This window comes from Coregonus lavaretus (genome assembly GCF_964263955.1).
Source record: "Coregonus lavaretus genome assembly, chromosome: 24".
Classification (NCBI taxonomy): Eukaryota; Metazoa; Chordata; class Actinopteri; order Salmoniformes; family Salmonidae; genus Coregonus; species Coregonus lavaretus.
In genome coordinates, this window is record NC_140011.1 from 18,236,829 (window position 1) to 18,260,985 (window position 24,157).

The 24,157-nt window shown below is 47.2% G+C and overlaps 1 protein-coding gene across 1 annotated transcript in view; it reads left to right on the forward strand.

Moving 5' to 3' along the window:
• akna (AT-hook transcription factor) overlaps positions 1 to 24,157 on the forward strand; it is a 53,356-nt gene that overhangs the window by 23,537 nt on the left and 5,662 nt on the right. The window contains exons 18-21 of the mRNA XM_084139996.1: positions 17,722 to 17,850; positions 18,331 to 18,450; positions 20,205 to 20,321; positions 23,233 to 23,392. Of these exons, the coding sequence (XP_083996122.1) occupies positions 17,722 to 17,850; positions 18,331 to 18,450; positions 20,205 to 20,321; positions 23,233 to 23,392 (526 nt within the window). The remainder of the gene's footprint in view (positions 1 to 17,721; positions 17,851 to 18,330; positions 18,451 to 20,204; positions 20,322 to 23,232; positions 23,393 to 24,157) is intronic.

A 24,157-nucleotide genomic window follows, 5' to 3' on the forward strand; every position in this document is an offset into this window, starting at 1 on the left:
CTAAATAGTGCACCACTTTTGAACAGAGCCCTTATGGACCCTGGTCAAAAGTAGGAAATATGGTGACATTTGGGACGCAGCCTTTTTTTGTACAGAATGTTTCCGCCATCGTTTCCTATGACCAAAAATAGCTTCTGGACATCAGAACAGCTATCACTAAACTCGATTTGGATGAGGACTTCTACTTCAATGAGTCGGCGGCAAAGGACATTTTGATTATTCCGGGCCAGGCCCAAATCTCCGACACTCGGAGAAGGTTGTGGCTGCGCTATAGATGCCGTCGTGCGGGATTCCTGACAAGACTACGTCGGAGAGTGGATAAACCGCCTCTGCCTTCCGTTCTATTGTCGAACGTGCAATCACTGGAGAATAAACTGGACGAGCTCCGTTCGAGACTATCCTATCAATGTGATCTGAAGAACTGTAATACCCTATGTTTCCCCGAGTCGTGGCTGAACAAGGACATGGAACATTTTTATCTAGATGGTTTTTCTATACATCGGCAGGACAGAACGGCAGCGTCGGGAAAGCTCAGGGGAGGGGGTGTGTGTCTCTTTGTTAACAACAGCTGGTGTACGATCTCTAATAATTAGGAAGTCTCAAGGTTCTGCTCGCCTGAGTTAGAATACCTCATGATAAGCTGTAGACCATACTATCTATATTTTTAGTAGCTGTCTATTTACCACCACAAACCAATGCTGGCACTAAGACCGCACTCAATGAGCTATATAGGGCCATAAGAAAACAAGAAAATGCCCACCCAGAGGCGACGCTCCTAGTGGCCAGTGATTTTAATGCAGTAAAACTGAAATCGGTTTTACCAAATTTCTACCAGCTTGTCACCTGTGCAACTAGAGGTGAAAACACTTTAGGTCACCTTTACTCCACACACAGAGACACATACAAAGCTCTCCCTCACCTCCGTTTGGCAAATCTGACCATAACTCTATCCTTCTGATTCCTGCTTACATGCAAAAACTCAAGCAGCAAGTACCAGTGACGTGCTCAATACGGAAGTGGTCCGATGAAGCGGATGCTAAGCTACAGAACTGTTTCACTAGCACAGACTGGAATGGTTCCGGGATTCATCCGATGGCATTGAGGAATTTACCACATCAGTCTCCGGCTTCATTAATAAGTGCATCGACGATGTCGTCCCCACAGTATCAGTACGTATATATCCCACCCAGAAGCCATGGATTACAGTCAAAATCTTCACAGAGCTAAAGGACAGAGCTGCCGCTTTTAAGGAATGGGAAACTAATCCCGCTACGCCTTCTGACGAACCATCAAACAGGCAAAGCGTCAATACAGGACTAAGATCGAATCCTACTACACCGGCTCTGACGCTAGTCAGATGTGGCAGGGCTTGCAAACCATCACGGATTACAAAGGGAAACCCAGCCGCAAGCTGTCCAGTGACACAAGCCTACCAGACAAGCTAAATACTCACTTCAAGGAAAGCAACACTGAACCATACCTGAGAGCACCAGCTGTACCGGACGAATGTGTGATCATGCTCCCCGTAGCCGATGTGATTAAGACCTTTGAACAGATTAACTTTCACAAGGCCGCAGATGGATTACCGGGACACGTACTCCGAGCATGTGCTGACCAGCTGGCAAGTGTCTTCACTGACATTTTCAACCTCTCCCTGACCCAGTCTGTAATACCTACATGTTTCAAGCAGACCACCACAGTCCCTGTGCCCAAGAACGCCAATGTAAACTGTATAAATGACTATCGCCCTATAGCACTCACATCTGTAGCCATGAAATGCTTTGAAAGGCTGGTCATGGTTCACATCAACAACATCATCCCAGACACCCTAGACCCACTCCAATTTGCATACCGCCACAACAGATCTACAGATGACGCAATCTCTATTGCCCTTTCCCACCTGGACAAAAGGAACACCTACGTGAGAATGCTCTTCATTGAGTACAGCTCAGCATTCAACACCATAGTGCCCTCCAATCTCATCACTAAGGTAAGGACCCTGGGATCTAACACCTCCCTCTGCATCTGGATCCTGGACTTCCTGACGGGCCACCCCCAGTTGGTGAAGGTAGGCAACAACACATCTGCCACGCAGACCTTCAACACGAGCTTCAAGTTCCTCGGTGTCCCCATTACTAAGGACCTATCATGGTCCAAACACACCAACACCGTTGTGAAGAGGGCATGACAATGCCTCTTCTCCCTCAGGAGGCTGAAAAGATTTGGCATGGGCCCTCAGATCCTCAAAAGGTTCTACAGCTGTACCATTGAGAGCATCTTGACTGGCTGCATCACCGCCTGGTATGGCAACTGCTCGGCATCCGACCGCAAGGCGCTACAGAGGGTTGTGCGTACGACCCAGTACATCACTGGGGCCGAGCTCCCTGCCACCCAGGACCTCTATACCAGGCGGTCTCAGAAGAACTTCCATCAACACGTCTCCAACACCATTAGGGGCGATAAAGTCCTAGACCACTGTTATTCCACCCACAAGCAAGCATACAAGGCCCTCCCTCGTCTGCCATTCGGCAAATCAGATAATGACTCCGTACTCCTGCTTCCTGTTTACAAGCAGAAACTCAAACAGGAAGTACCAGAGACTCGCTCCATTGAGAAATGGTCACCAGAATCAGAGATTACGCTACATGACTGCTTTGCTAGCGCTGATTGGAATATGTTTCGAGAATCCGCCGATAACATTGACGAGCTAACCACCTCTGTTACTGGCTTCATTAGGAAATGCATCAGCGATGTTGTCCCCACGGTGAGGGTTCGCTGCTTCTCCAATCAAAAGCCCTGGATTAACACAGAGGTTGGTGCTAAACTAAAGGACAGGGCTACCGCACACAGAGCTATCGTAGACAACCTTGAGGCTACGGCTGAGGACAGGAATATGTTTTTATTTCACCTTTATTTAACCAGGTAAGCCAGTTGAGAACAAGTTCTCATTTACAACTGAGACCTGGCCAAGATAAAGCAAAGCAGTGCGATTTGAAAACAACAACACAGAGTTACATATGGGGTAAACCAAAACATAAAGTCAAAAATACAACAGAAAATAGAAAATATATATATATATACAGTGTGTGCAAATGTAGCAAGTTATGGAGGTAAGGCAATAAATAGGCCATAGTGCAAAATAATTACAATTAGTATTAACACTGGAATGATAGATGTGCAAGATATACTGGGGTGCAAATGAGCAAAATAAATAACAATATGGGGATGAGGTAGTTGGGTGGGCTAATTTCAGATGGGCTGTGTACAATAAGTACAATAAGTCCCTCTATGACCTCCGCAGAGTCATCAAACGAGCAAAAGGACAATATAGGAATAAGGTGGAATCATACTACACAGGCTTCAATGCCCACTGCATGTGGCAGGAGCTACAGTCCATTACAGATAAAAAAAGAAAAAAAAGAAAGACCCAACCCAACCGTGATCTGCCCAACGATGCCTCTCTACCAGACGAACTCCATGCATTTTATGCACGCTTTGACCCAGAGGATTGGGTGATCTCGCGCTCCAAGGCTGACGTGAAAAAGGTTTTTAATCAGGTCTCCACACTGCCCTCACCCACCTAGTTCAACACCATTGTCCCCTCCAAGCTTGTCACCAAGCTTAGGACTCTGGGTCTGAACACCTCCCTCTGCAACTAGGATTCTGGACTTCCTGACAGGCCGACCCAAGGTGGTGAGGGTAGGCAACATCACCTCCGCCACGCTGACCCTAAACACTGGGGCCCCACAGGGGTGTGTGCTTAGTCCCCTCCTGTACTCTCTGTTCACCCACAACTGCGTGGCCACGCACGACTCCAACTTCATCGTCAAGTTTGCTGACGACACGACGGTGGTAGGCCTGATCACCGGCGACGCTGAGTCAGCCTACAGGGAGGAGGTCAGTGACCTGGCAGTGTGGTACCAGAGCAACAACCTCTCCCTCAATGTCAGTAAGACCAAGGAGCTGATCGTGGACTACAGGAAACAGGAGCATGAGCACGCCCCGATCCACATCGACAATGCTGCAGTGGAGCAGGTCGAGAGCTTCAAGTTCCTTGGTGTCCAATCACTAACGACTTAAAATTGTCCATACACACACGCACAGTCATGAAGAAGGCGCGACAGCGCCTCTTCCCCCTCAGGAGGTTGAAAAAGTTTGGCATGGGCCCTCAGATCCTCAAAAGGTTCTACAGCTGTACCATTGAGAGCATCTTGACTGGCTGCATCACTGCCTGGTATAGCAATAGCACCGCCCTCAATCGCATGGCGCTACAGAGGGTGATGCGGTAGGCCAGTACATCACTGGGGCTGATCTCCCTGCCATCCAGGACATGTATATCAGGTGGTGTGGAAGGAAGGGCCGGAAAATTGTTAAAGACTCCAACCACCCAAGCCATAGACTATTCTCTCTGCTTCCGCACGGCATGCGGTACCGGTGCATTAAGTCTGACACCAACAAGCTCTTGAATAGCTTCTATCCCCAAGCAATAAGACTGATAAATAGCTAACATAATAGCTACACAGACTATCTGAGTTAACCTTGTATCTTTATTTTTTATTTTCCCACTCTCCATGCACACTCACAGAGCTCTACACAGTCACACACACACTCACTCCATCATCTGCTCACTCACATATAATATGCACATACATTTATACTGACTCTACACATACACACCCACTCACATACAAGCTGCTGCTACTCTGTTTATCTTATATCCTGTTACCTAGTCACCTTACCCCTATACATATCTACCTCCATCACTCCAGTATCCATGCACATTGTAAATATGGTATTGGAACTGACCCTGTATATAGTATGCTTACTTACGGACTTATTGTGTTCTTCATATTAATACTTATTTTTCTTGTGGTTTTTCTAGTATTACATTGTTATTGATTATTGCATTGTATGGTTTTGAGTTAGCAAGAAAGGCATTTCACTGTACTTGTGCATGTGACATTAAAACTTGAAACTTGAAGGCCCTAAAAATTGTCAAAGACTCCAACCACCCAAGTCATAGACTGTTCTCTCTGCTACCGCACAGCAAGTGGTACCGGAGCACCAAGTCTGGGACCAAAAGGCTCCTGAACAGCTTCTACCATATGACAGCTGAACAGTTAATCAAATGGCTGGCCGGAATATTTGCATTGACCCCCTGTATAACAGCGCCGGAGAAGATGGCTGCCGTTTTACAGCCCTCTAACCAATTGTACTATTATGTGTGTTTTTCCGCGTTATTTGTAATTTATTTTGTACATAATGTTTCTGCCATCGTCTCTTATAACCAAAAAGAGCTTCTGGATATCAGGACAGCGATTACTCACCTCGTATTGGACGAAGATTTTTTCTTCAACGAGGCGGCCGCGAAGGATATCATACAGACACCCGACAAGGCCCAAATCCCCGTCATTCGCGTGAGGAAGAGACGGAGATATCGTGGATATAGATCGGGGTGCCTTGTAAGGATCCGACGGCGAGCGAGTAAACTGCCTCTTCCATCAATCCTATTAGCCAACGTTCAATCATTTGAAAATAAATTGGATGACCTAAGATTACGGTTATCCTACCAACGGTACATTAAAAACTGTAATATCTTATGTTTCACCGAGTCGTGGCTGAACGACGACATGGATAACATACAGCTAGCGGGCTATACGCTACATCGGCAGGATAGAACGGCTGACTCCGGTAAGACAAGGGGTGGCGGTCTGTGTATATTTGTAAACAACAGCTGGTGCACAAAATCAAATACTAAGGAAGTCTCGAGGTTTTGCTCGCCTGAGGTAGAGTATCTTATGATAAGCTGTAGACCACACTATTTACCAAGAGAGTTTTCATCTATATTTTTCATAGCTGTCAATTTACCACCACAAACCAATGCTGGCATTAAGATTGCACTGAATGAGTTGTACAAGGCCATAAATCAACAGGAAAACGCTCATCCAGATGCAGCGCTCCTAGTGGCCAGGGACTTTAATGCAGGGAAACTTAAATCCGTTCTACCTAATTTCTACCAGCATGTTAAATGTGCAACCAGAGGAAAAAAAACTATAGACCACCTTTACTCCACACACAGAGACGCATACAAAGCTCTCCCTCGCCCTCCATTTGGCAAATCTGACCATAACTCTATCCTCCTGATTCCTGCTTATAAGCAAAAACTAAAGCAGGAAGCACCAGTGACTCGGTTAATAAAAAAAGTGGTCAGATGACGCAGATGCTAAGCTACAGGACTGTTTTGCTAGCACAGACTGGAACATGTTCCGGGATTCTTCAGACAGCATTGAGGAGTACACCACATCAGTCACTGGCTTCATCAATAAGTGCATCGATGATGTCGTCCCCACAGTGACCGTACGTACATACCCCAACCAGAAGCCATGGATTACAGGAAACATCCGCACTGAGCTAAAGGGTAGAGCTGCCGCTTTCAAGGAACGGGACTCTAACCCGGACGCTTATAAGAAATCCCGCTATGCCCTCCGACGAACCATCAAACAGGCAAAGAGTCAATACAGGACTAAGATTGAATCGTACTACACTGGCTCTGACGCTCGTCGGATGTGGCAGGGCTTGAAAACTATTACAGACTACAAAGGGAAGCACAGCCGCGAGCTGCCCAGTGACACAAGCCTACCAGACGAGCTAAACCACTTCTATGCTCGCTTCGAGGCAAGCAACACTGAAGCATGCATGAGAGCACCAGCTGTTCCGGATGACTATGTGATCACGCTCTCCGTAGCCGATGTGAGTAAGACTTTTAAGCAGGTCAACATTCACAAGGCCGCAGGGCCAGACGGATTACCAGGACGTGTACTCCGAGCGTGCTGACCAACTGGCAAGTGTCTTCACTGACATTTTCAACATGTCCCTGACCCAGTCTGTAATACCTACATGTTTCAAGCAGACCACCATAGTCCCCGTGCCCAAGGACTCTAAGATAACCTGCCTAAATGACTACCGACCTGTAGCACTGACGTCTGTAGCCATGAAGTGCTTTGAAAGGCTGGTCATGGCTCACATCAACAGCATTATCCCAGAAACCCTAGACCCACTCCAATTTGCATACCGCCCCAACAGATCCACAGATGATGCAATCTCTATTGCACTCCACACTGCCCTTTCCCACCTGGACAAGAGGAACACCTACGTGAGAATGCTATTCATTGACTACAGCTCAGCATTCAACACCATAGTGCCCTCTAAGCTCATCACTAAGCTAAGGATCCTGGGACTAAACACCTCCCTCTGCAACTGGATCCTGGACTTCCTGACGGGCCGCCCCCAGGTGGTAAGGGTAGGTAACAACACATCTGCCACACTGATCCTCAACACGGGGGCCCCTCAAGGGTGCGTGCTCAGTCCCCTCCTGTACTCTCTGTTCACCCATGACTGCATGGCCAGGCACGACTCCAACACCATCATTAAGTTTGCTGACGACACAACAGTGGTAGGCCTGATCACCGACAACGATGAGACAGCCTATAGGGAGGAGGTCAGAGACCTGGCCGTGAGGTGCCAGGACAACAACCTCTCCCTCAACGTGACCAAGACAAAGGAGATGATTGTGGACTACAGGAAAAAAAAGAGGACTGAGCACGCCCCCATTCTCATCGACGGGGCTGTAGTGGAACAGATTGAGAGCTTCAAGTTCCTTGGTGTCCACATCACCAACAAACTATCATGGTCCAAACACACCAAGACAGTCGTGAAGAGGGCACGACAAAGCCTATTCCCCCTCAGGAGACTGAAAAGATTTGGCATGGGTCCTCAGATCCTCAAAAAATTATACACCTGCACCATCGAGAGCATCCTGACTGGTTGCATCACCGCCTGGTATGGCAACTGCTTGGCCTCCGACCGCAAGGCACTACAGAGGGTAGTGCGTACGGCCCAGTACATCACTGGGGCCAAGCTTCCTGCCATCCAGGACCTCTATACCAGGCGGTGTCAGAGGAAGGCCCTCAAAATTGTCAAAGACTCCAGCCACCCTAGTCATAGACTGTTCTCTCTGCTACCGCCTGGCAAGCGGTACTGGAGTGCCAAGTCTAGGTCCAAAAGACTTCTCAACAGCTTCTACCCCCAAGCCATAAGACTCCTGAACAGCTAATCATGGCTACCCGGACTATTTGCACTGCCCCCCCACCCCATCCTTTTTACGCTGCTGCTACTCTGTTAATTATTTATGCATAGTCACTTTAACTCTACCCACATGTACATATTACCTCAACTAGCCGGTGCCCCCGCACATTGACTCTGCAACGGTACCCCCCTGTATATATAGCCTCCCTACTGTTATTTTATTTTACTTCTGCTCTTTTTTTTCTCAACACTTTTTTTGTTGCTGTTTTATTTTTACTTTTTTTGTTAAAAATACATGCACTGTTGGTTAAGGGCTGTAAGTAAGCATTTCACTGTAATGTCTGCACCTGTTGTATTCGGCGCATGTGACCAATAAAATTTGATTTGATTTGATTTTGTTTTGCACTGACATTCTTTCACTGGCTCTATGCACACACTGGACTCTACCCAAACACTCACACATACTACACTGAAACTCCAACACACACACACACACACACTACATACGCTCACACACACAAAACACACACACATGCATATTGACGCCACATTCACACATAGACACACCATCACACTCTTCACATAGGCTGCTGCTACTCTGTTTATTATCTATCCTGATTGCCTAGTCACTTTTACCTCTACCTACATGTACATATTACCTCAACTACCTCGTACCCCTGCACATTGACTCGGTACTGGTACCCCTTGTATATAGCCTTGTTATTGTTATTTTGTGTTACTGTTTCCTATTTTTTCTAATTTGCAATTATTCAATTTTTTAAACTTTTTAACTGCATTGTTGGGAAAAAGTCTACACCTGTTGTATTTGGCGCATGTGACAAATATTAATAAATACAGTGGGGAAAAAAAGTCTTTAGTCAGCCACCAATTGTGCAAGTTCTCCCACTTAAAAAGATGAGAGAGGCCTGTAATTTTCATCATAGGTACACATCAACTATGACAGACAAAATGAGAAAAAGAATTCCAGAAAATCACATTGTAGGATTTTTAATGAATTTATTTGCAAATTATGGTGGAAAATAAGTATTTGGTCAATAACAAAAGTTTCTCAATACTTTGTTATATACCCTTTGTTGGCAATGACACAGGTCAAACGTTTTCTGTAAGTCTTCACAAGGTTTTCACAAACTGTTGCTGGTATTTTGGCCCATTCCTCCATGCAGATCTCCTCTAGAGCAGTGATGTTTTGGGGCTGTCACTGGGCAACACGGACTTTCAACTCCCTCCAAAGATTTTCTATGGGGTTGAGATCTGGAGACTGGCTAGGCCACTCCAGGACCTTGAAATGCTTCTTACGAAGCCACTCCTTCGTTGCCCGGGCGGTGTGTTTGGGATCATTGTCATGCTGAAAGACCCAGCCACGTTTCATCTTCAATGCCCTTGCTGATGGAAGGAGGTTTTCACTCAAAATCTCACGATACATGGCCCCATTCATTCTTTCCTTTACACGGTGTCATTAGGTGAGGTGTATGTGTGGTGGAAGTCAGGCGCAGGACACCGAGGCTCAGTCCAACAGAGTTTACTCAAAATTTCCAAAAGGAAACGGAAAACAAACGACCTCAAACAACAAGAGGCGAGCATTTACGCAAAATGCGTAAAACACAAAAAATGCAAACAAGAAACAAAACACGCAGCACAACGACAGGCGAACAACAACACACAATCCTACCAAGCAAAAAGACGGAACTTATAGGACAGGTGATGAATACACAATAGGACACAGGTGTGACAGACAGACAAAAGCAATCACACACAGAAACATAGATCGGTGGCAGCTAGTACTCCGGGGACGGCGACCGCCGACGCCTGCTCGTACCAGGAGGGGGAGCAGCCTCGGCAGAATCCGTGACAGTACCCCCCCCTTGACGCGCGGCTCCAGCCGTGCGCCGACCCCGGCCTCGGGGACGGCCAGGAGGACGCGGACCCGGGCGCGTGGGATGCCCACGGTGGAAATCAGTCAGGAGGGATGGATCGAGGATGTCCCTCCTGGGCACCCAGCACCGTTCCTCCGGACCGTACCCCTCCCACTCCACGAGATACTGGAGACCACTCATCCGGCGCCTCGAGTCCAAGATGGTCCGGACTCTGTACGCCGGGGCCCCCTCGATGTCCAAAGGGGGCGGAGGGGTCTCTCCTATCTCATTATCCTGGAGTGGACCAGCTACCACCGGCCTGAGAAGAGACACATGGAACGAGGGGTTAATATTTTTGTACTCTATAGGCAGTTGTAACCTGTAACACACCTCGTTCAACCTTCTCAGGACTTTAAAGGGCCCCACAAACCGCCGACCCAGCTTCCGGCAGGGCAGGCGGAGGGGCAGGTTTCGAGTCGAGAGCCAGACTCGATCTCCCGGTGCGTACACCGGCCCCTCACTGCGGTGGCGATCGGCGCTCGCCTTTTGTTGACGGATGGCACGCTGCAGATGGACATGGGCAGCGTCCCACGTCTCCTCCGAGCGCCGAATCCACTCGTCCACCGCAGGGGCCTCGGTCTGGCTCTCGTGCCACGGTGCCAGGACCGGCTGATACCCTAAAATACACTGGAAAGGTGTTAATCCGGTGGAGGAGTGGCGGAGAGAGTTCTGGGCCATCTCTGCCCAGGGGATATACCTCGACCACTCCTCCGGCCGGTCCCGGCAATAGGACCTCAAAAACCTACCCACATCCTGGTTCACACGTTCAACCTGCCCATTGCTCTCTGGGTGGTACCCCGAGGTAAGGCTAACCGAGACCCCCAGGCGTTCCATGAAAGCCCCCCAGACTCTGGAGGTGAACTGGGGACCTCGGTCGGACACAATATCCTCGGGGACCCCATAGTGCCGGAACACGTGGGTAAAGAGGGCCTCGGCGGTCTGTAGGGCAGTAGGGAGACCCGGCAGTGGGAGGAGACGACAGGCCTTAGAAAACCGATCCACAACGACCAAAATGGTGGTATTACCCTGGGAAGGGGGTAGATCGGTCACAAAATCTACCGAGAGGTGGGACCATGGTCGTTGTGGAACGGGCAGAGGATGTAACTTACCTCTGGGCAAATGTCTAGGTGCCTTACACTGGGCACATACCGAGCAGGAGGAGACATAAACCCTCACATCCCTGGCTAACGTTGGCCACCAGTATTTTACGCTAAGGCAGTGCACCGTCCGACCAATACCAGGATGTCCAGAGGAGGGTGATGTATGAGCCCAAGAAATAAGCCGATCACGAACCTCGAGCGGAACGTACGTCCGCCCCACAGGACACTCGGGGGGAGTAGGGTCGGTACGCAGCGCCCGCTCGATTTCCGCATCGACCTCCCATACTACCGGAGCCACCAGACAAGACTCCGGCAGTATGGAAATAGGCTCAATGGACCTCTCCTCTGTGTCATACTGCCGGGACAGGGCGTCTGCCTTACCGTTCTGGGACCCAGGGATGTATGTGATCTTAAAAACAAACCGGGTCAGGAACATGTTCCACCTAGCCTGACGAGGGTTCAATCTCCTAGCTGCCCGGATGTACTCCAGGTTACGGTGATCAGTCAGAATGAGGAAAGGGTGTTGAGCCCCCTCAAGCCAATGCCTCCACACCTTTAGGGCCTGGACTACAGCTAACAGCTCCCTGTCCCCAACGTCATAATTGCGCTCCGCCGAGCTGAGCTTCTTAGAGTAGAATGCACAGGGGCGGAGCTTAGGTGGCGTGCCGGACCGTTGTGACAGGACTGCCCCAATACCGGTCTCGGACGCGTCCACCTCTACTTGGAAAGGCAAAGAGGGATCCGGATGCGCCAGCACCGGGGCCGAGGCGAACAGGTTCTTAAGCTTGACAAATGCCCTGTCCGCCTCAGCTGACCACTGCAAGCGCACCGGACCCCCCTTTAGCAGGGACGTAATGGGAACTGCAACCTGTCCAAAGCCCCGGATAAACCTCCGGTAGTAATTAGCAAAACCCAAGAACCGCTGCACCTCTTTTACGGTGGTTGGAGTTTGCCAATTACGCACAGCCGATACCCGATCTACCTCCATCTCCACGCCAGACGCGGACAACCGATAACCCAAAAAGGAGACGGACTCCTGGAAGAACAGGCATTTCTCTGCCTTGACATACAAGTCATGCTCCAACAGTCGTCTCAATACTCGGCGCACCTGGGCTACATGCTCGGCTCGTGTAGAAGAGTACACCAGGATGTCGTCGATGTAAACTACTACACCCTGCCCATGCATGTCCCGGAAAATCTCGTCAACAAAGGATTGGAAGACTGAAGGAGCATTCATTAACCCGTATGGCATGACGAGATACTCGTAATGACCCGAGGTGGTACTAAATGCTGTCTTCCATTCATCCCCCCCCTTAATGCGCACCAGATTGTACGCGCTCCTGAGATCTAACTTTGTGAAGAATCGCGCTCCGCGTAATGATTCCGTCATCGTCGCAATCAGTGGCAGTGGGTAGCTGTATTTAACTGTAATCTGATTGAGACTACGATAATCAATACACGGGCGCAATCCCCCGTCCTTCTTCTTCACAAAGAAGAAACTCGAGGAGACTGGGGAAGTAGAGGGCCGTATGTATCCCTGTGCCAAGGACTCGGCTATGTATGTCTCCATAGCCGCTGTCTCCTCTTGAGACAGGGGATACACATGACTCCTGGGAAGAGCTGCTCCAGTCTGGATATTTATCGCACAGTCCCCCTGTCTATGAGGAGGTAGCCTTGCTGCCCTCGATTTACTAAAGACCAGTGCTAAATCCTCATACTCGGGGGGAATGCGCAGTGCGGGCACTTGGTTCGGACTCTCTACCGAGGTCGCCCCTATGGAAACACCTAGACATCTCCCTACACACTGGGCAGACCACTCCATAAGAGCCCTCTGTTGCCACGCTATGGTAGGATCGTGGGTACTTAACCAGGGAAGCCCCAACACCACTGGGTACGCAGGAGAGTCAATCAGATAGAACTGAATGATCTCCTCATGACCCCCCTGCGTAGTCATAGTCAGCGGTGCTGTGACATCCCTGATCAGACCCGACCCCAACGGCCGGCTGTCTAATGCATGGACAGGGAATGGAACTTCTACCGGCCGAAGGGGAATTCCTAACCTAGCACAAAATTTACGATCAATAAAGTTCCCAGCTGCGCCTGAATCTACTAGCGCCTTATGCTGGGAATGAGGTGCCACCTGTGAAAAACGCACAGGAATACTCATGTGACCAACAGAGAGCTCTGGGTAAGTGGGGCGCCTACTCACCTGAAATGACTCCCCAGTGCGTGACCTGTTGTCCCCTCTCTCAGAAGACCCTCCCCAGCACCTGGCCGTGGTGTGTCCTCCACGGCCACAGTTGGTGCAGGGGTTGGCCCTCCTCGGGTTCTCCCTCCTCCTCTCTCTAGTGCCAGCACCCCCGAGCTCCATAGGAATAGGCTCGGAGGTGCTGGAGGATGGAATGGACGACCCCCACTCGGGACGTCCGCGGGTAGCCAGCAGGGTGTCTAGACTGATGGAGATGTCCACCAGCTGGTCGAACGACAGGTTGGTGTCCCTGCAGGCCATCTCACGACGAACGTCCTCTCGTAGGCTACACCGATAGTGGTCAATGAGGGCCCTCTCATTCCATCCCGCATCCGCTGCTAGTGTCCGGAACTCCAGTGCGAACTCCTGTGCGCTCCTCTTCCCCTGTCGGAGGTGGAATAGACGCTCTCCCGCCGCTTTCCCCTCAGGTGGATGATCGAAGACAGTCCTGAAGCGGCGGGAAAACTCCGCGTAGGTGATGGTGGCGGCGTCTATTCCCCTCCATTCGGCGTTGGCCCACTCCAACGCCTTCCCGGAGAGACAGGAGATGAGGGCGGAGATGCTCTCGTATCCCGAGGGCGCCGGGTGTATGGTGGCCAGGTAAAGTTCTACCTGTAGGAGAAAGCCCTGACACCCGGCTGCAGAACCGTCATATGCCCTCGGGAGCGAGAGCCGAATGCCACTGGGTTCCGGTGCTGAGAGAGGAGGACTGGCCGTTGGTGCTGGGATGGTGTGAGAAGGCGTGGGCACCTCCCGATTCATCAACCGGCGCAGACTGTTGGACACCTCGTCCATGGCGACCCCGAGTTGCCGGATCATGGCGTCCTGGTAATTAATCCGGTCCTCCAGGGAATCGGGTATCGCCGCTGTTCCTGCTGACTCCATGGAGATGGTGTGTTGTTCTGTCATTAGGTGAGGTGTATGTGTGGTGGAAGTCAGGCGCAGGACACCGAGGCTCAGTCCAACAGAGTTTACTCAAAATTTTCAAAAGGAAACGGAAAACAAACGACCTCAAACAACAAGAGGCGAGCATTTACGCAAAATGCGTAAAACACAAAAAATGCAAACAAGAAACAAAACACGCAGCACAACGACAGGCGAACAACAACACACAATCCTACCAAGCAAAAAGACGGAACTTATAGGACAGGTGATGAATACACAATAGGACACAGGTGTGACAGACAGACAAAAGCAATCACACACAGAAACATAGATCGGTGGCAGCTAGTACTCCGGGGACGGCGACCGCCGACGCCTGCTCGTACCAGGAGGGGGAGCAGCCTCGGCAGAATCCGTGACACACGGATCAGTCGTCCTGGTCCCTTTGCAGAGAAACAGCCCCAAAGCATGATGTTTCCACCCCCATGCTTCACAGTAGGTATGGTGTTATTTGGATGCAACTCAGCATTCTTTGTCCTCCAAACACGACGAGTTGAGTTTTTACCAAAAAGTTCTATTTTGGTTTCATCTGACCATATGACATTCTCCCAATCCTCTTCTGGATCATCCAAATACACTCTAGCAAACTTCAGACGGGCCTGGACATGTACTGGCTTAAGCAGGGGGACACGTCTTGCACTGCAGGATTTGAGTCCCTGGCTGCGTAGTGTGTTACTGATGGTAGGCTTTGTTACTTTGGTCCCAGCTCTCTGCAGGTCATTCACTATGTCTCCCCGTGTGGTTCTTGGATTTTTGCTCACTGTTCTTGTGATCATTTTGACCCCACGGGGTGAGATCTTGCGTGGAGCCCCAGATTGAGGGAGATTATCAGTGGTCTTGTATGTCTTCCATTTCCTAATAATTGCTCCCACAGTTGATTTCTTCAAACCAAGCTGCTTACCTATTGCAGATTCAGTCTTCCCAGCCTGGTGCAGGTCTACAATTTTGTTTCTGGTCTCCTTTGACAGCTCTTTGGTCTTGGCCATAGTGGAGTTTGGAGTGTGACTGTTTGAGGTTGTGGACATGTGTCTTTTATACTGATAACAAGTTCAAACAGGTGCCATTAATACAGGTAACGAGTGGAGGACAGAGGAGCCTCTTAAATAAGAAGTTACAGGTCAGTGAGAGCCAGAAATCTTGCTTGTTTGTAGGTGACCAAATACTTATTTTCCACCATAATTTGCAAATAAATTCATAAAAAATCCTACAAAGTGATTTTCTGGATAATTTTTTCTCAATTTGTCTGTCATAGTTGACGTGTACCTATGATGAAAATTACAGGCCTCTCTCATCTTTTTAAGTGGGAGAACTTGCACAATTGGTGGCTGACTAAATACTTTTTTCCCCCACTGTATGTTTTATTTGAGCCTTATGTCTGCTGCAAAGTACTCTGCATTACACAGTACATACAGTGGGTATCATAATTATTCACCCCCCTTGGATTTTGTTGCGTTACAAAGTGGGATTGAAATGTATTCAATTGTGATTTTTTTTTGCCATTGATCTACACAAAATACTCTGTCAAAGTGAAAATTAAATTCTATAAATGTTTACAAATTACAAAAAATTAAATAACTAAAATATAGTTGTTGCGTAAGTATTCACCCCCTTTGTTTAGGTATGCCTAAATTAGTTCAGGAGTAAAATTTGCCTCAACAAATCACATAAGAAGTTACATGGACTCACTCTGTGTAAAATAATGGGGATTTACATGATTTTTTAATGACTTCCCCTTCCTCGGTCCTCCATACATACAACATCTGTAAGGTCCCTCAGTCAAGTATTGAATTTCAAGCACAGATTCAACTACAAAGGCCAAAAGCCTCACAAAGAAGGGCAGTGATTGGTAGATGGGTAACAATAAAAAATCTGACATTGAATATCTCTTTAAGCATGGTCAAGTTAATAATAATATTGTCCTCCTTTTGAACTGAGCTGCAGGACAGGAAGGAAACTGCTCAGCGATTTCACCATTAGGCCATTGGTGATTTTAAAACAACTACAGAGTTGAATGGCTGTGATGGGAGAAAATGAAGGATGGATCAACAACATTGTAGTTACTCTGCAATATTGACCTAAATGACAGTGAGAGTGAAAAGAAGAATGCAAATATACACAATAAACATATTCCAAAACATGCATCTTGTATGGAACAAGGCACAAAAATTATACCGCAAGAAGACATGGCAAAGGCATAAATGTTTTGGCCTAAATGCAAAGCCTTATGTTTGGGGCGATTCCAACACAACACATCACTGAGTAACTGCCTCTTTATTTTCAAGTATGGTGGTGGATGGCTTTCCATCGGCAAAGACTGGGGAATATTTCAGGATAAAAAGAAACGGGATGCAGCTAAGCACAGGCAAAATCTTAGAGGAAAACCTGCTTTAGTCTGCTTTACACCAGACACTGGAAGATGAATTCACTTTTCAGCAGGACAATAACCTACAACACAAGGCCAAATATACACTGGAGTTGCTTACCAAGAACACAGTTAATATTTCTGAGTGGCCAAGTTACAGTTTTGACTTAAATCTGCTTGAAAATCTATGGCAAGACTTTAAAAATGTTGTCTAGCCATGACCCCCAACATCTTGACAGATGTACAAATATTGCACAGTCCAGGTGTGCAAAGCTCTTAGAGACTAACCAAGAAGACTCACAGCTGTAATCTCTGTCCAAAGGTCCTAACATGTATTGACCCAGGGGGGTGAATACTTATCTAATATACACTGAGTGTATAAAACATTAAGAACACCTGCTCTTTCCATGACATAGACTGATCAGGTGAATCCAGGTGAAAGCAATGATACCTTATTGATGTCTCTTGTTAAATCCACTTCTATCAGTGTAGATGAAGGGGAGGAGACGGGTTTAAAGAAGGTTTTTTAAGTCTTGAGACAATTGAGACATGGATTGTGTATGTGTGCCATTCAGAGAGTGAATGGGCAAGACAAAAGATTGAAGTGCCTTTTAACGGGGTATGGTAGTAGGTGCCAGGAGCACCGGTTTGTGTCAAGAACTGCAGTGCTGCTGGGTTTTACACTGGGGGGGGGGTTTCAACTCAATATTAGGAAGGTGTTCCTAATGTTTGGTATACTCAATGTAGTATATACTGTATTATATATATAATATATTAGTGTTTCATTTTACATACATTTTCCCAACTTTGACATTAGAGTATTTTGTGTAGATCGTTGACAAAAAATGACAATTAAATAAATAGTAATCACACTTTGTAACACAATAAAATGTGAAGAAGTCCTTATGATACCCACTGTACATATACTTCAAAATACACTTCACAATACAATAGCTTTCATTCTTCATTCACTAGAATGCTATGTTTTCTGGGAACCCTAAGTATAAGCCATCTGAAAAAAATATTGATTTTAATTTGTTTTATCTCTAGCGACAGATTCGGAGCATGCCCAGTCCACACCCAGACTTCAGTCCTCCAGACGTATCCCAGTGTCCCCTGCAACGTGGGGAGGCAGCCGTGGCAGAGCAGAGACAGTCAGGAACAGAGGAGCCCACACAAGTAAGAAATACTTCTGTTTTATATACACTAGGTTACATGATGATATAAATGTAAAATATAGTATTTTAATTAGGGCTGTCAGAGTTAATCAGTTAACTTGAGTAACCTTTTGGTAATATTAGTACACACATTTTTTTTTATTGCATTAATCGCATTGTCTGAAAGCGTTCAAAATACACTGAAAACATCCAAATACATCATCTATACAGCTTAAAATAACAATGCCATGTGAAACCATGTTGACTTTAAGGTTAAATAATGTGTGCTTTATCAATTTACCTGTTTTCCTTACCGTTACTTTGGAAAAAATCAAGACGTCAATATTCTTGTAATGCTTTTTGTATACAAAATATTGAATTACAGCTCAATTTCAGCCATTTCTGATTTTGCGATTAATCGTGAATAATCACAGCAAATCCTCAGATTAACTGGATTAAGTGTTTTCATCGTTAGACAGTCTGTATTGTATTGTGATTGCAGGGCAGCATGTCAGTATGTCTGTAGGTGGAGATGGAGGAGAGAAACCTGACTGTAGAGGGAGGCAGGACCCTGTGTGTCCACAATGTTCCCCACAGACACACACCCATGGACACTCTACACGTAATAACTTCTCTCTCAGGCTATGTCCCAAATGGCATCCTATTCACAATAGTGTACTGTCGTGGTCAAAAGTTTTGAGAATGATACAAATACTAATTTTCACAAAGTCTGCTGCCTCAGTTTTGATGATGGCAATTTGCATATACTCCAGAATGTCATGAAGAGTGATCAGATGAATTGCAATTAATTGCAAAGTCCCTCTTTGCCATGAAAATGAACTTAATCCCCCCCAAAAAACATTTCCACTGCATTTCAGCCCTGCCACAAAAGGACCAGCTGCCATCATGTCAGTGATTCTCTCGTTAACACAGGTGAGAGTGTTGACGAGGACAAGGCTGGAGATCACTCTGTCATGTTGATTGAGATTAGAATAACAGACTGGAAGCTTTAAAAGGAGGGTGGTGCTTGAAATCATTGTTCTTCCTCTGTTAACCATGGTTACCTGCAAGGAAACACGTGCCGTCATCATTGCTTTGCAAAAAAAGGGCTTCACAACCATTTATCGGATCATCAAGAACTTCAAGGAGAGAGGTTCAATTGTTGTGAAGAAGGCGTCAGGGCGCCCAAGAAAGTCCAGCAAGCGCCAGGACCGTCTCCTAAAGTTGATTCAGCTGCGGGATCGGGGCACCATCAGTGCAGAGCTTGCTCAGGAATGGCAGCAGGCAGGTGCGAGTGCATGTGCATGCACAGTGAGGCGAAGACTTTTAGAGGATGGCCTGGTGTCAAGAAGGGCAGCAAAGAAGCCACAAACATCAGGGACAGACTGATATTCTGCAAAAGGTACAGGGATTGGACTGCTGAGGACTGGGGTAAAGTCATTTTCTCTGATGAATCCCCTTTCCGATTGTTTGGGGCATCCGGAAAACACCTTGTCCGGAGAAGACAAGGTGAGCGCTACCATCAGTCCAGTGTCATGCCAACAGTAAAGCATCCTGAGACCATTCATGTGTGGGGTTGCTTCTCAGCCAAGGGAGTGGGCTCACTCACAATTTTGCCTAAGAACACAGCCATGAATAAAGAATGGTACCAACACATCCTCCGAGAGCAACTTCTCCCAACCATCCAAGAATAGTTTGGTGACGACCAATGCCTTTTCCAGCATGATGGAGCACCTTGCCATAAGGCAAAAGTGATAACTAAGTGGCTCGGGGAACAAAACATCAAAATGTTGGGTCCATGGCCAGGAAACTCCCCAGACCTTAATCCCATTGAGAACTTGTGGTCAATCTTCAAGAGGCGGGTGGACAAACAAAAACCCACAAATTCTGACAAACTCCAAGCATTGATTATGCAAGAATGGGCTTCCGTCAGTCAGGATGTGGCCCAGAAGTTAATTGACAGCATGCCAGGGTGGATTGCAGAGGTCTTGAAAAAGAAGGGTCAACACTGCAAATATTGACTCTTTGTATAAACTGAATGCAATTGTCAATAAAAGCCTTTGACACTTATGGAATGCTTGTAATTATACTTCAGTATACCATAGTAACATTTGACAAAAATATCTCATAACACTGAAGCAGCGAACTTTGTGAAGACCAATACTTGTGTCATTTTAAAAACTTTGGGCCGCGACTGTACTACGCATAGGGGTCTGGTCAAAAATAGTACACTACATAGGGAATAGGATACCATTTGGGACGCATCCTCAGTCTCTGGTGTAATGGTGGTTTGTGTGTCACATTTACAGTCAATCCTGTGCCGTCTCCACTCCTTTCTCCTCTTTCTTTATTCTTCTCTTTTCTTCTGACTGACAGGACCAGAGGGGGGTGGTGGTGACACTGGGGCTATCCACAGTCACACTGGTCTTCATTCTCTTCACTGTCCTATGTGTGGAAGGTCTGAGACGTACCGGAGCACAAGCACGAAACATGGTAAGGAACAGACATGTCCTAGTTATCATCTAAGCTGTAGACCACACTAATTACCAAGAGTGTTTTCATCTATATTTTTCATAGCTGTCTATTTACCACCACAAACCAATGCTGGCATTAAGATTGCACTCAATGAGCTGTATAAGGCCATAACTAAACAGGAAAACGCTCATCCAGAGGCTGCGCTCCTAGTGGCCGGGGACTTTAATGCAGGGAAACTTAAATCCATTCTACCTAATTTCTACAGCATGTTAAATGTGCAACCAGAGGGAAAAAACTATAGACCTTTACTCCACACACAGTGATTCATACAAAGCTCTCCCTCACCCTCCATTTGGCAAATCTGACCATAACTCTATCCTCCTGATTCCTGCTTATAAGCAAAAACTAAAGCAGGAAGCACCAGTGACTCGGTTAATAAAAAAGTGGTCAGATGACGCAGATGCTAAGCTACAGGACTGTTTTGCTAGCACAGACTGGAACATGTTCCGGGATTCTTCAGATAGCATTGAGGAGTACACCACATCAGTCACTGTCTTCATCAATAAGTGCATCGATGACGTCGTCCCCACAGTGACCGTACGTACATACCCCAACCAGAAGCCATGGATTACAGGCAACATCCGCACTGAGCTAAAGGGTAGAGCTGCCGCTTTCAAGGAGCGGGACTCTAACCCGGACGCTTATAAGAAATCCCGCTATGCCCTCCGACGAACCATCAAACAGGCAAAGAGTCAATACAGGACTAAGATTGAATCGTACTACACCGGCTCTGACGCTCGTCTGATGTGGCAGGGCTTGAAAACTATTACAGACTACAAAGGGAAGCACAGCCACGAGCTGCCCAGTGACACAAGCCTACCAGACGAGCTAAACCACTTCAATGCTCGCTTCGAGGCAAGCAACACTGAAGCATGCATGAGAGCACCAGCTGTTCCTGATGACTATGTGATCACGCTCTCCGTAGCCGATGTGAGTAAGACTTTTAAGCAGGTCAACATTCACAAGGCCGCAGGGCCAGACGGATTACCAGGACGTGTAGTCTGACCAACTGGCAGGTGTCTTCACCGACATTTTCAACATGTCCCTGACTGATTCTGTAATACCAACATGTTTCAAGCAGACCACCATAGTCCCCGTGCCCAAGGACACTAAGATAACCTGCCTAAATGACTACCGACCCGTAGCACTGACGTCTGTAGCCATGAAGTGCTTTGAAAGGCTGGTCATGGCTCACATCAACACCATTATCCCAGAAACCCTAGACCCACTCCAATTCGCATACCGCCCCAACAGATCCACAGATGATGCAATCTCTATTGCACTCCACACTGCCCTTTCCCACCTGGACAAGAGGAACACCTACGTGAGAATGCTATTCATTGACTACAGTTCAGCGTTCAACACCATAGTGCCCTCAAAGCTCATCACTAAGCTAAGGATCCTGGGACTAAACACCTCCCTCTGCAACTGGATCCTGGACTTCCTGACGGGCCGCCTCCAGGTGGTAAGGGTAGGTAACAACACATCTGCCACACTGATCCTCAACACTGTGTGCTCAGTCCCCTCCTGTACTCCCTGTTCACCCATGACTGCATGGCCAGGCACGACTCCAACACCATCATTAAGTTTGCCGACGACACAACAGTGGTAGGCCTGATCACCGACAACGATGAGACAGCCTGTAGGGAGGAGGTCAGAGACCTGGCCGTGGGGCGGCAGGTAGCTTAGTGGTTAAGAGCGTTGTGCCAGTACCCGAAAGGTCGCTGGTTCTATCCCCGAGCCGACTAGGTGAAAAATCTGTCGATGTGCCCTTGAGCAAGGCACTTAACCCTAATTGCTCCTGTAAGTCGCTCTGGATAAGAGCGTCTGCTAAATGAATAAAATGTAAATGTAAAATAACAACCTCTCCCTCAACGTGACCAAGACAAAGGAGATGATTGTGGACTACAGGGGAAAAAAAGAGGACTGAGCACGCCCCCATTCTCATCAACAGGGCTGTAGTGGAACAGGTTGAGAGCTTCAAGTTCCTTGGTGTCCACATCACCAACGAACTATCATGGTCCAAACATACCAAGACAGTCGTGAAGAGGGCACGACAAAGCCTATTACCCCTCAGGAGACTGAAAAGATTTGGCATGGATCCTCAGATCCTCAAAAAGTTCTACAGCTGCACCATCGAGAGCATCCTGACTGGTTGCATCACCGCCTGGTATGGCAACTGCTCGGCCTCCAACCGCAAGGCACTACAGAGGGTAGTGCGTACGGCCCAGTACATCACTGGGGCCAAGCTTCCTGCCATCCAGGACCTTTATACCAGGCAGAGGAAGGCCCTCAAAATTGTCAAAGACTCCAGCCTCCCTAGTCATAGACTGTTCTCTCTGCTACCGCACAGCAAGCGGTACCGGAGCGCCAAGTCTAGGTCCAAAAGGCTTCTCAACAGCTTCTACCCCCAAGCCATAAGACTCCTGAACAGCTAATCATGGCTACCCGGACTATTTGCACCCCCACCCCATCTTTTTACGCTGCTGCTACTCTGTTAATTATTTATGCATATTCACTTTAACTCTACCTACATATTACCTCAACTACCTCAACTAGCCGGTTCCCCCGCACATTGACTCTGCACCGGTACCCCACTGTATATGGCCTCCCTACTGTTATTTTATTTTACTTCTGCTCTTTTTTTCTCAACACTTTTTTGTTGTTGTTGTTTTATTTTACTTTTTTATTAAGAAATACATGCATTGTTGGTTAAGGGCTGTAAGTAAGCATTTCACGGTAATGTCTACTACACCTGATGTATTCGGCGCATGTGGCAACTACTCCCATTTACTTCCTGTTTTATGTTGTGCTCAATTGCTTTGCCATTTTAATTGACAACAAGCCTGTGCTGATTTCTTATTTGCAGACCGGAGGACAGAGAGAGACTCAGGTCCCGCCCACAGAGGCAGCCGGCCAATGAGCTCCCCCCACAGAGATGTGAGAGGCGTGTTATTTGCAGCGCCGCCCCCTCCTGTGCTGGGCAGTGTGCCACTGGTCCAGTTTGTGCCAGTGTGCCCGCCAGTTCTGTGAGTACTGTGCTCTCGCTCTCTCTGGACATGAAGAAGTGGCCATTAGGTCATTTCGCTACAACCCCATCTGTTGCCAACCCTAATAAAATCTCTCAGCGCTGAGACACACACTCACCACTTAAAGAAAAATTCCACCCAAAAACTATCTTTTGGTATTTGTTTCATTAGTCCATTGTTGATATAGTCCCAAAATGTTTTGCATGTCAGCAATCAAGTTTTCAAGATATGTAACTTTCAAAATACAGAAATACAGCCGGTATGATATGATGCAAAACACAGCACACGTGGTGCAGGAGTTCTTCTTTTGGCCAAAATCCTGACTTGAAGATATAGGTGGTTACATTTTGCATAAATCATGTAATTATTTTATTAGTGTTAATATTTGAATCACACATAAGTATCTGTCAGGATTTTAGCATTGTTTAAAATCCCACTTTCTTCCCCTATGTATTAAAGGTGCAATATGCAGAAATCGCTCCACCATTTCCTGGCTGCTAAAATTCTGATAGTTCGCCTAATTTCAGTTTATGTACAGTTGAAGTCGGAAGTTTACATACACCTTAGCCGAATACATTTAAACTCAGTTTTTCACAATTTCGGACATTTAATCCTAGTACAAATTCGCTGTCTAAGGTCAGTTAGGATCACCACTTTATTTTAAGAATGTGAAATGTCAGAATAATAGTAGAGAGAATGATTTATTTCAGCTTTTATTTATTTCATCACATTCCCAGTGGGTCAGAAGTTTACATACACCCAATT